Raw genomic sequence first — 13,066 nt, 5'->3', positions numbered from 1 at the left:
GAAAGTGTCCTGGAGAACTCATTAAGAGCATGCTTCTATTGGAGAATTAAGTCCAACCAAAGAGCATGTATGGACTGGACCTTGGCTCCCTACACACATATAGCTGATGGGCAGCTTGGTCTTCATGGGCATCTCCTAGCAGGTGGAATGGGAGCTGTCTCTGACATGGACTCTGTTGGTTCTTGTAGATCACTTTACCCCTAGCTGGGCTGTCTTGTCTGGCCTCACTAGAAGAGGATGCTCTTAGCCCTGATGAGACTTGATGGGCTGGGGTGGCTTGGTATGGGAGGGGGGCTCCCTTTTTCTGAGGAGGGGAAGGGGGAAGAGCGTGGGAGGGTGGGACCGGGAGGAGAGGATGGAGGGAGATGCAATTAGGATGTAAAGTGAATTAAAAAAAAAAAAAGAGCATGCTTCTTCCTCTCCTTGTGGCCTCCCTGCCTTCCTGCTCCCCCCTCTGCCTTCCATTTGCGTTCTAGAAATAGACATGGTAACTGAAAGGACCATTCTTGGTCAAGGCTTTCAGACGGCTGTTCGGCCTTAGCAAAGGAAAGACCATGGAGGGACTTCTCTCCTGCTTTATAGCATATTTGTACCAATTTAAGTTTACATCTAGGAAGAAAGAACTATGCATTGGTTTTGTTTCAGCGATGAAGGAACACATAATTTGAAGGAAGCCTGTTCTAAGATTCTTGTCCAAGATCAACCCTCTGTGTGATGTCTGAGACTATATGGCCAAGGAGCTGCCTTCTCCTGAGCGGCCTGGGCCTGTGTTTCCCATGCCCAGATATACATGGCAGAAAGTGCCTATGAGCTGTAGTGGAAGGGGGCTGAGTAAGTGTTTACAGGGGTGGTGTGTGTGTCTATAGATAGACACACGCTGCCTGTCTTCTTTACACTAGCTACTTCTCCTGAGCACGGACCCCCTCCCACTCGGACAGTTACCACAGTTACCAGGGAGGAGAAGCACAGCTCCCTTTGGGTTTAATATCACAGGATTCTATGACAGGAACACACATCCTTTGCCTACAGGTGGGGCGCATGTCACTGCTCTAAGGTTCACCTGACGCATACTGAGTCTCTTAGTCACCAAATCATTAATAATTAATTTTGATATTTGGGGTGATTTCTCATCCCTCTCCCTTTGTTCTTTCTTGTTTTCTTTCCTGGTGTATCTTCCACTCCACCCACCCATACATTTATATCACAGCATTACATAACACAAACAAAGCTTAAAGGCAACCCAGGGAGCAGCCTCTGAGACACCCATGGAGCCCATAGGGCTCTATGTCTGTTTTGGGCAGTGGCTTGTTCATGAACTCTGCCTATTTGATGCTAAAATTGCATTACTTTTCCTGTTGCCTCTCTGCTGCTCTGGTTACTATAACAACCTGTTGCACAGGGGTCCGCATGAAAGCTGCCAGGAAGGGGAGTCTGCCCTAGTTTCTTTGTTGTTGTTGTGACCAAACACCCTGACGAATGCAGCTTAAGGGAGAAAGGGTTCACTTCAGCTCACAGTTCCTGGGTACAGTGCATCCTGAGTCGCAGGGGTAAGAGCTTGAGGCACCCAGTCACACCACATTCACAGCCAAGAAACAGCAACGTATCCTGCCTCTCCTCCCCAGTCCTCGCTATACAATGCAGAATCCTGCTCTGACTGATGCCTCCCACGGTGGGAGGGTCTTCCCCACTCAGTTAACATAATCAGGATGACCACCATAGTTATGTTGAAGCCTGCCTTCCACGTCATTCTAGAGTCTGTCAAGTGGACAGCACTAACCATAACAGGGCCCTTGGGAATTCTTGTACTGGAAGCCATTCCGGAGTAAAGTGTGAGGCCAGATCTTGACATAACTGTGGCCCTTAGTTCATGTTTCTGAATTGAGCAAGCTGGCCTTTCCTGCACAGGAGATAGTGTAATGCTGTGCTCTGTAATAAGTAGACTAGACATCTGAGAGTAGTGGTTAAGAGTTGGCCTAGGGTTAGGCTGCTTATTCCAAATTTCACTTCTGCAAAGTTGCCTGTGAACCTCCACATCTCCATTTCCTCATCTTTAAAGGGGGATAATAAAACTTCACCCTGTATAGTACTTGTGAGTAAATCAATGAATTCATATGAGGTACTTACAGTAAGTAGTATGTATCCTATAGCTATTTGAACAGAAGGACAGTGTTTGTCATTTTGTCATTCACCTGTGGTTATGACAGGAGGTATATACAAACCATTAAGAGATGTGAGAAGGGCAGAAGATATGACTCAGTGGATAAGTGTGTATTTTGCTTTTGCAGAAGACTTGAGTTTCATTCTAGGACCCATATTGGGTTGCTTACAATTACCTGTAATTCCATCTCCAGGGTATCTGATGCCCTCCTCTGGCCTTACATGTGTACCCCCCAAAATAAATAAATAAAAATAAAAATAAAACAAAAGAACATATGTGAGAGTTCAGTAGTCAGGGCTGGTGGATAACAAGAGGGTATGGATAGAGAGGAAGGCATCAGACACAAAGCTATAGACAAGTCTCTTGTTCCAAATTGTGGTGCATGCTTAGTAGGGTTGCCATCATCAAGCTGATCCTTGCAAGTCCAATGTTGCATTTGATGAAAAGGAAGTGGTTGTAGGTGACAGATAACCTTATACCAATGTCATCACCATTACCACCGCTGTTACCATTATTATCATTACTGTCACCATCACCAGCAACGACGACAGCAGCAGCAGCACCACCACCACCACCACCATCCAGGACCGCCAGCATTATCACCACCATTACTACAGTTACCACCATTGTCTCAGTTAGAGTTTCGGTTGCTGGGATAAAGCACCATGACCAAAAGCAACTTGAGGAAGAAAGGGCTTAGTTACCCTACGCTTCAGAAGGTATCACCAGAGGAAGTCAGCAGGAACCTGGAGGCAGGATGGGGAGTAGAAGCTGTGGATAACATTGCTTACTGGCTTGTTCCTCATGGCTTGCTCAACTTTCTTTCTTTTTTCTTTTTTTTTTGTTTTTAAAAATATATTTTATTAATTTATTCATATTACATCTCAATGGTTATCCCATCCCTTGTATCCTCCCATTCCTCCCTCCCTCCCATTTTCCCACTCCCCTCCCCTATGACTGTGACTGAGGGGGAACCTCCTCCCCCTGTATATGCTCATAGGGTATCAAGTTTCTTCTTGGTAGCCTGCTATCCTTCAACTTGCTTTCTTAACAATCCTAAGACCGCCAGCTCAGGAGTGGCACCATCACCCATATAAATCAAGAAAATGCTCTACAGGCCAATATGGTGGGGGCACTTTCTCAGTTGAGATTCTATCTTCATAAATGGCTCTCACTTGTATCAAGTTGACACAAAATTTGCCAGCATAACCATTATCACCTCCACCAAGCATTACCACCACCACTATCACAAGCACCATCACAATGACGATGACAGTTCTACTACCACCAGCCCCATCAGTACCACCACCAGTACTACCAGTGGCCTCTCACCGACATTATCGTACCACCATCACTATTGCACCACAGCTATCACTCCTCACCATCATCACCATCAGTGGTATATGCTGAGAGCTCTCCATGCCTACTAAGTACTGTATGTAGTTTAGCTCATTTAATCCAGGTAACTGTGAAGAGTGAGTACTCTTCCTTTATTGCAGAGTTGTGATCTGGAAGACGACACCCAAGCAATGGTCTCACCTACATCTACCCTGTGCTTGTAGATAAGAAAGCTGAGTCCTAGAAAGTGGTTGTAGTTCTTAGTCTTGCCCCTCTAGAGTTTGAACTGTATTCCAGGATCCTGACCGACCCTGTTCCTCTGGAAGGTAGAGACTGCCTTTAAGTCCTAAGTGCCCAGGTAACGTACCGCCCCACCTTGAGAATATTACCTTATTGTGGTGGTTAGTAGTGATTAATGCTGGCCTGACATGATGTCAAACCTCCAGAGAGGTGGTTCTCTGCACATGCCTGGGAAGGGTTGCCTCAATTAGGTAGTTGAGGCAGGGACCATCCTAAATGGAGGCAGCAGCTCCTGGGCTACAGAAAAGGGAGAAGGATAGGCTTTGGATAAATGGTTTAGCATGTGCTGAACTTTGAAAGGACCCAGGTATGGCTACTGGCACCCACATTGGGCAGCTTATATCACCTGTAACTCCAGCTCCAGAGGATCCAACTCAGGTGCACATTCACATGGGAGTGTGCACCCCCCAATAAAAAGTACAACAAATCTTAAAAAGTAAAAGGGGCTGGAGAGATAGCTTATCAGTTAATAGGCGATACAGTGTTCTTCCAGAGGGCCGAAGTTCAGTTCCCAGCACCCATCTCAGACAGTTCACAACAGCCTGTAACTCCAGTTCCAGGGCATTCCAAGGGCACCTGCACTCACTTGCACATACCCATATACAGACACCCTGAGATGTGCATAATAATAACGGTTCTTTTAAAGAAGGAAAGAAAAAGCTGGCTGCGCATCAGCACGCATCTCCCTTTGCTTCACTGACTCTGGATGCAGGGTGGCCACCTGCCTTGGACTTCCAGCACCACAACTTCACTGCCGTGATGCGAGTGAGCCAGAATCCTCCCTTTCTTCCTGAGGTTGCACTTGTCAAGTATATCCTGATAGCAGTGAGACAGGGCACTGGCATACCATGTTTTAAGGCTTTCCCTGCGAGGCCCTGGCGCTGTCTTGGCACAGAAGCAACTGCTTTTTCTTTCCTTCTTTCTCTGTGCTCTAATTATGGCTATCCATTGGCCATGGACTATGGAGGCACCAGTCGCCGGAAAGTTACAAAATGCCAGTGACTCATGTTCCCCAGTCTTTCCTAACCTCTGCAGTGGCACTGCCTGGCCCTAGGGTGCTCTGTGGGGTTGCTGGCCACTAGGCTGGTGAGAGTAGATGCCTGTGATGTGAACATTGAATGGAGTTGGAAATTGTGGGCTAATGAAGAAGAATTGCTGGGGCAGTGTTTCTGCAAGCCTTTCCTTCAGTCGCATTTGCTTGCTTCATGGTTGGAGTATGAGTAGGCTTTTTAGCCAGACTCAGAGGTGTAGGGATAGAGTCCTGCCTGCTCAGAGGGTGTGTGGTCATCTTCTGCTCTCCCTGAGGCTGAGGATCAGGATCTTGCTGTTAACCAGATAAATGCTGGAGTGTGAGAGAACTCAGTGTTGCATCCTAGGGCATTAGCACTGCTGCCTCTCTTTTCTGGGAGCCTCTGTCTCCTCAGGTGTTCAGGAGGTCTTAGTTTCCCTTTTTGTTCGTTTGTTTTGTTTTCTGTAGCCCTTGCAGTAGTAGTCTGTAATTACGCTGCTTATTTATTTCCTGGTTAATTTTGTTTCTCTTTCTGCTAGAATACTCTCATCACAGTGGAGGAATCACTGCCCAAAGCAGAGCTGAGGGCAGAGTGGTTGCTCATCATGAACTTGTTAGATGAAAAGAGAGAAAGCTTCTTTATCTGACTGGAAAGAGCTTTCTCTTAGAGGCTTTAGAACTGCACACAGTATCTCCTTTGGGCCCCGGATGAGTCAAAAGCAGACTGACAAAGTTAGTGTACCTGAGCATCCCTGTAGGACTGGAGCAGCTTCCTAGCCCCTTGGCTTGCCCTGCCCACTGCAGTGTGGAGAGCAAGGTGACTGCAGGTGACTGCGTCCCCAGTGAGCAGAGCGTGGGCAGAGCATGCTAGCTTGATGTCAGCATTGTCTGTCGTTCTCTATGGCATTTTGCAAATTGGCTTCCTTCTGAGATTTCTTACCTTTGAAATGGGAAATAAAATTAGAACTTTGGTGACTCAATAGCTTGGTGGGAGAGCACAGGTTGATATGTATATTATGAAATTAATTTTTATTTTTAGACAATCATTTAAGCTAATAGCAACTTCTCAGCATAAGGAAAGAATTTTCGTGTCCCATTTTCTCGACTCACGTTTACACGGGCCACACTAGGTTTGTACCATGCCGTCTCTACTTTCCAGTCTGTTACAATCCAGGCCTCTATCGTATAACATTTCCTGGGTGTCCTGCGCTGTCACCATTACAGGTCCCATCCATGGGCAGCAGTGATGCTTCTGCTTTTGTTTTGTGAGTTGTCTGTCTTGATGGACATTGTCTGAAGAGCATTGATCACTGAGGGTAGGGGGAGCTGTCAACATGAGCTCACTAAGGCCCCCGAGGGATCCAGCTACCTTTCTCCTGTAACCTCTTGACTCTTTCTCCCCCCCCTCCCCACCCCCGCCCCCAGGAAGCCAAAAAGAAGTATGACAAAGAGACAGAGAAATATTGTGGCATCTTAGAAAAGCATTTGAATTTGTCTTCCAAAAAGAAGGAATCCCAGTTGCAGGAGGTAAGCCACCACAGAGTTCCTGCATGGTGTTAGTGTGTGCTCGGTGCTGGGGGTAAATGCTGGGTACCATGTGAGTCAGGTCTTCTGGATAGAAGGAGACCTGAGTAAAGACCCAGTCCGGAAGCTTCCTCCAGGGCATGCCCCCCACCCCCACCCCCATCCCCCCACCACTTCCCTGGGCTCTTAACTTGCTAGTGGCGGAGGGGCACAGTGCTGCCCACTAAGCCGCTGTGCCTCTTTCTGGGTGTTCCTCTTCATTTCAAGCTGGGATTTGCCTTGCCTTTCTCTCACCCTCGGCCTTAATGTGGCATTGTTGCCCGTCCTTGGTAAGCTTGACATCCTGCCTCGTGTCAAGACTGGCATCTGAAATACTTTAGTTATGTTTCCTTTATAATAACATTTCTTATAGTTTCAATACGGCATTCAATACTTATCCTTTTCTCTTTTTAGTTTTAACAGTATTTTACTGTCATACATGTATTTTGAACATTGTTAATCTTTTTTTTTTTTTTAAAGAAAATATTCGGTGGCAGAAACCTGTAATGCCAGCACTTGCTAGGCCAAGGAGGGAAGATTATGAGTTCAAGGCCAGCCTGGGCTACATAGGAAGAGACCCTGTCTCAAAATACAAGGAGTTTTGGGTATAAGCTTAGTGGCAGAGTGTAAGGGCATAGGTCGATCTCCAGCACCACCACAAAAAAAGAAAACAATTTCCTGACCTGATCATGGTTTTCTTGGATTTGAATTTAAAATATCGTTATTGGAAATCCCTTTAAAAAGTGTTAATTTGGGAAGAAAAATCAGTGTGGCATCCATGGAGCAACTACCATTTTCACTGTTCCTGGTGGAACTTTGGGCCTTTAAGTCCATGGGGGAGAATGGCAGCAGCATGGAGTGACGCTGCCACCTAGTGGATGGTGGCGATATTTTAAAAAGCAATGTGTTCTTCAAAGGCTAAGGAGTTTACACCCAAAATAGTATTTGTTCTTCAACTAATATTTACTGGGTATTTCTATGGATGTTTGCTCAAGATATGGGTGTTTTGTGGGAATGAGATGAAGGGTCTGTCTTGTGGAACTTATAGTTCTGGAGAAGTCTCTCTCAAGAAATGCAAAATAATTGCTTGATAGGTCAAGCTGGAGTGGGGTGTCCGTCTGTCCGTCCCATAGACAAAGTGTTTGGCATAGTGTCCATTTTTCTTCCATATCATGCCACTTGATTTCTTTTAAAAACTCACCTCTGTCTATTTTCTCTTTGCTTACTATAGTCCTTAGGTAATGACTTGGTTCTCTGTTGAATTCTGTCTTGTTTGCAGGCAGACAGCCAAGTGGACCTGGTTCGGCAGCACTTCTATGAAGTGTCCCTGGAGTATGTCTTTAAGGTTCAGGAAGTCCAAGAGAGAAAGATGTTTGAGTTTGTGGAGCCTGTGAGTAGCTGTTTACTTTCATCTGAACTAGCTGGCAGGTAATGGTGCTGTCCACCCCACAGAGGATGCTGAGCAGCCCCAGCCCAGAGCTGTGCTTTCTTCTGAGGGGCAGGGCCCTGGGAGTTTGACTCCCTGCACTCCTCCCAGCATGGGAGCATCACAACTTAGTGATGAACATAGCACAGTCAGCATCCGCTCCTGCCTCTGGCTGCCTGCTCTTATACTATTTGATCTGCAAGGGGAATGTCCAAGTGGGAGTCCAGGGAGGAGGGGCACCCATCTCACTTGATAGGAAATAGTCACAGTCTAACAGTTCCACTTTGTCCCACTCTTCCATCAATAATCCAGATGTAGGAGTCATTCTAGGAAACAGTGGGATGTACGCTATAGTGTTCTCATCCTGTCTCTGGTTTCAGAGCCCCCTCTGCCCCATCAAGTTGTACAAGAGGCCCGTATGTAAGGTGACTTCTCAGTAGATTTGTCATAGGCTAATAGAACAGCACAGAGATTCTGCTCAGGGACCATGGATGGAATTCAGACGTGGCCAGTGTCCCATAGAGCGTGAAACAGTGCCACATGGAAAGAAGTCTGATCTTTAGGTTGTACTGTCATTGTCATGGTTCCATTCAGCTGTGGCACCATTCTGCTCCCAGTGGCATCTGAACATGGAATCCACAGCAGGAAGAATTCATGGAGGCTCCAGGCTAACAAGAGCCTCAGCTTAAAACCTATCAGCTCTTTGATGTTTTCAGCCATAATATGGCCTCTGATTTAGACTCAAGCTTAAGGTCTCTGTATAGATAGAAGACCTGACTTTTCCTGGTTGCCTATTGAAGACCCACACAAGGTCAAGCTCATCAATACTCCTGAATGGGGCCTTACATGCCCTACTGCCAGTTGAGAAGCTACAGGTAGTCAACAGTTGTAAGGGGAGAGAATGCTTTTTTCAGGGTGGGGCCCCTTCTAGATTGCCCATGCTGCTGTGGACAACTGTGACTCAGTTGGGTGTGCTTGTATGTGTAAGAGTGTGTATGAGTGTGTGTGCATATGCCAGTGTATATGTGAATGGAAAATTGTGAGTGTATATATGAGTGTTTGTGTGTGAGTATGTATATGAGTATGTTGTGTGTATGTAAGTGTGTACATGACTGTTTGTGTCTGTGTGTGTGTGTGTGTGTGTGTGTGTGTGAGACATGAAGTTGGGAAAAAGGAAGGGATGGGGAGAAGTTAGGGCAGAACGGATTTGTCAGAATGCATTCATGTATGAGGAGTTTCAAAAAACATTTAGCCATAAAAAAAAGACCTTTAAAATATAGAAAATAGTATTCTTAAGCAAAATATGCTTTGATATTTGGTGAATATTTTTCTAGCTGACCCATCTGACTTTTGAGTTTGATCTTTCAGTAGACATGTTTATCAAATTAGGTATCACACCTACTAGTTTGGGTTCAATGACAACCACAGACCCATCACACAATAGATGCTTAGTTCATCTACGTTTATCAGGCTTGGTGTGGCTCATCTGGCTGGGGTTTCCTCTCCCTCTTGTCCTTTCTCTTCCTCCTCCTCCTCCTCTTCCTCCTCTTCCTCCTCCTCCTCTTCCTCCTCCTCCTCCTCTTCCTCCTCCTCCTCTTCTTCCTCCTCTTCCTCCTCCTCCTCCTCTTCCTCCTCCTCCTCCTCCTCCTCCTCCTCCTCTTCTTCTTTTTCACCATCATTGCACTTTTGTTAAGAAATTTGCAGAGGTACTTTCATCTCTGCTACTTACTAGAGGAGATCTTATACAAGGTTACATCTAAGTGTTTCTATTTATTCCTGTGACAATGGGGATAAAACCAATACACCTTGCCATATATATTAAGAACTGAATCCTATATTGAAAGTAGAGTAGAAGCATGGGGTTATTTCATGTTGTCCTTCTGTACAACAAAGTTTCAACAGCACTGTGCAGCACATTCCCCTGGGGCTCACTAAAATGCAGATTACAGGCCCTACCCTTCAGTATCATGATCGGGATGCAACAGGACTATTGAGTGTCTGACACCTTGAAAACCACTCTGAGGAATGGAATGGCCTGGCTGTTCATTGTGAAATAGTGCATGATTGATTGCAGGCAGGAAGGAAGCTACAAGAGTCCATTGAATGAGATTTCAGGGTCTACAGGTGTCAGTCATTGGGTATTTGTAGGGTCCCTGGAAGGCTACCTTACATATATATTGACCATGCTAATTTGTTTGTTAGAAAACAACTCAAATTAATGATGTATGTTTATGGTTGGCTTTCAGGAAAACAAACATAGGAGAGGTGGGGATGCAGCTCAGTTGATAAAGTGATTGCCTAGAATGCAGAAGGCCCTGGGCTTGATCCCTAGCACTGCAGAAGCCAGAAGTGGTGGCACGCACCTACAGTTCTAGCACGTGGGAGGTAGAGGCGGGAGGCTCAGAAGTTCACAGTCATCCTCAGTTATATAGTGAGATCTACACCATGTGTCCCTCCCTTCCTCCTTTTTCCCCTCCCACTCTCCTATTCTTCCTTCCTTCCATTCACCCACCCATCTGGTATGCATGCCTGAAGCCTTTATCTTTTTGCTGAGACATCACATGTTCTAGAAGTGTGGAATGCAGATCTGATACCTTGACTTCATAAAGCTGAAGCTATGTTCCATCTATGCCTTGAGTTTTCATAAATGAAAGTCTCCTGGCTAGAGGAAGGCTGAGCCATGCTTCCTCCAAAGCCTTTTCCTTTCCTAACTCTAGTGATTGACCTACAATTCTTGGCATTCCATGATTACTTTTATATTTTATTTATTATTTTATATAAATTATTTTATATTTCCTATAAAAAATAAGAACAAAGTAAGTGAAAGGCAATATAAATCTTATCAATGCACCCCTCTTCTGCCACCATAGGACTTGGTGATGCCTAGGTTGAGCTGTTTGGGAAAGTGTAGACACTCAACAGTAAGATAGGGAGGGCTGAGCCCACAGCAACAGCTTTAGGTTTAGTTGCTCATCTTGGGCATCACTCTTACAAAGCAGCTGCATAGGGGCTGGAGAGGCGGCTCAGTGGGTGAGAGCACGGCTACTCTTCCAGAGGAACCAGGTTCCATTCCCAGGACCCATGTAGAAAGCAGGTTTAAAGAAGTGCTGGGCCAACATTTCAGTTGTACGTGCAGGGAGGAAGAAGAGGGAAGGACAGCCTTCCCTGTGGGTACCCAGACTTCCGGGGAGCCCAGAGGAGTTGTCTGGAAGGAAGTGGGTGTTTGCCTTCTTCTCAGGAAGCTGTCATGTAGGAAGCCCTAAGGCTTTCGTCATCTTTGAAGGAAAGAGTTCAGTACTGGCCTTTGATACTTCAGGGCTTTAATACTTACTGATTTGTGTCAGGGGTTTATGAGGCATATGCTACTGCTAGATGCTTTATAGACAGAGAGCCCTGCAGTGCCTACCCCTGACCTCTCATGAGAAATAGACAGACAGAGGGAGGTCAAGCTACTGTTTTAGAACAGTGTGGATTTGATTTTACTTTCTTGAGCTGTTAGGGACAGAGCCTCCGTCCTCTGTAGGTTTCTGACCTGTCCTCAGTATGCCGGTTAAAGCAAAGGTAATTGCGAAAAGCAGAAAAATGAGATTTATTCAGTGTGGCAACACTGGGAATAGGAACAAATAAAGAGCTGTAGTGAACCTGCCAAGTTCATCTTTGAGGTTCCGAGATGAGGTTTAGATTTAAATAGAGGGTAAGAAGGAGGTGGACAGAATGCACAGTTTAGGATTCTTGGTCAAGGTGCGATCCTGCTTGCATCTGTCTCCGCCTCTCCTGCAAGGTGATTGGATGGACTGTCAGACTGTATGAAACCTAGTCTCACAAAACAGCTTGTCCTCCAGCTGGCCCCAGGTTTAAGAGACACCCACTCCTTTTCCCCTGCATGAAATTCTTCTGGAAATTTGTTCTAGTAGTCTGGTAGCCAGACGCAGGGGTACAAGTGGTTCTTCCTAGAAAATACTCACTCTTGCCATTGTGGCTACACAGGTACAGAGTTCTCTGGTAGGCTGGGCTGGGCATGTGCACTCCTCCACTGGTGCTAATCACTCCTGCCGGAAGGAAGCAGGTGCAGAGCACAAGGTGCAATCCCTCCCCAGGCCTCAGAAGAACTGCCTCTCTGTAAAGCAGAGAGGGTGAACATAAGCACAGGTGTGTTTGTTGAAAGGCTGAAGTGCTAAATAAAACAGTGCAAGGGAAAACATATGCATTTCTGACTAATGGGTGTGTGTCTGTGTGTCTATGTGTCTGTGTGTCTGTGTGTCTGTGTGTCTGTGTGTGTGTAGCACAGGTCCTTCTCAGCTCTGTTCTTCCTTTTACCGCAGCCCCCTTCTTCATGTCAAAACTGTGAATGCAGGAAATCTGCAGAGGACTTGGGAAGGGGCTGGGAATTTTGTCTATCAGCCTTGTGAAGAAATATGCAGGAATGCTGTTGGTGGGTGGCTGTGGAGAATATGAAGGTGTTCATGTGAGACCTGTGGGGAGCAGTGTTTTCACCTCTCAGCGTGGAGATTTAAATGAGCACCAAGGGGCCTGGCATAACAGAGGCCAGCGAGGTCTGCAGACACTTCATAAATGGGCTCTTAGAGTTTACTGTGGGGAAGCTGAAGAAGGTACAGACATGCCCCTCTGCTGAAGTCTATTCTGGGTGGTTTTCTGTCATCTGACTTCACTCATTAGATTACAGGCTCAGAGCACATCCGCTTCATTATCATGTTCTTAGTCTATGCAGTCACCTCATGTTGTTAATGTTCTAGAAGGCAGCCAAGGTATAGCGCCAACCTTTAGTTCTGAAGAGGTGGTGTTCTTGGGCAATGGTAGACATTGTGCCATGGAAAACAGTTTTCAATCCCAGCTAACAGTCACTGAGCATTGAGGAGCAAATTAGTGTCGGGAGGTGCCTCCTCATTCCTAAGGAGGGCCCTATTAGCACTTAGGGTGATTGTGAGCTCCTCATGTGTGGTGGTGTTAGCACTGCCTGTGCTGTACTTTGCAGACAGCATTTGAAGACTCATCCTTCTGTCTTGAGTACCTCTGCCTCTCTTCCCTTTCTACAGCTACTGGCCTTCCTGCAAGGACTCTTCACTTTCTATCACCATGGTTACGAGCTGGCCAAGGATTTTGGTGACTTTAAGACACAGTTGACCATCAGCATACAAAATGTGAGTGGGGGCAGGGACAGAAGAAGGAAACTGGAGAGGGTGTGTTTGCTCCAGAAGTGTGTAAGGCAGGGTTCTGCCTGGGTTCAGAGGATAGCCGGGCCCTGATGTTTCTA

At 46.1% G+C, this 13,066-nt stretch overlaps 1 protein-coding gene across 4 annotated transcripts in view; it reads left to right on the top strand.

Annotated features, from left to right (window-relative positions):
• Window positions 1-13,066, top strand: part of ARHGAP26 (Rho GTPase activating protein 26) — a 382,879-nt gene that overhangs the window by 111,498 nt on the left and 258,315 nt on the right. For all 4 annotated transcript variants that reach the window (XM_084779977.1, XM_084779979.1, XM_084779980.1 and 1 more), the window contains 3 exons: window positions 6,231-6,332; window positions 7,648-7,758; window positions 12,849-12,953. In XM_084779977.1, coding sequence (XP_084636103.1) covers window positions 6,231-6,332; window positions 7,648-7,758; window positions 12,849-12,953 — 318 coding nt within the window. The remainder of the gene's footprint in view (window positions 1-6,230; window positions 6,333-7,647; window positions 7,759-12,848; window positions 12,954-13,066) is intronic.

This window comes from Acomys minous (assembly GCF_964271855.1).
Source record: "Acomys minous genome assembly, chromosome: 4".
Lineage (NCBI taxonomy): Eukaryota > Metazoa > Chordata > Mammalia > Rodentia > Muridae > Acomys > Acomys minous.
The sequence above is the reverse complement of the archived record's forward strand: the minus strand, read 5'-3'. Positions and strand labels throughout refer to the sequence as shown.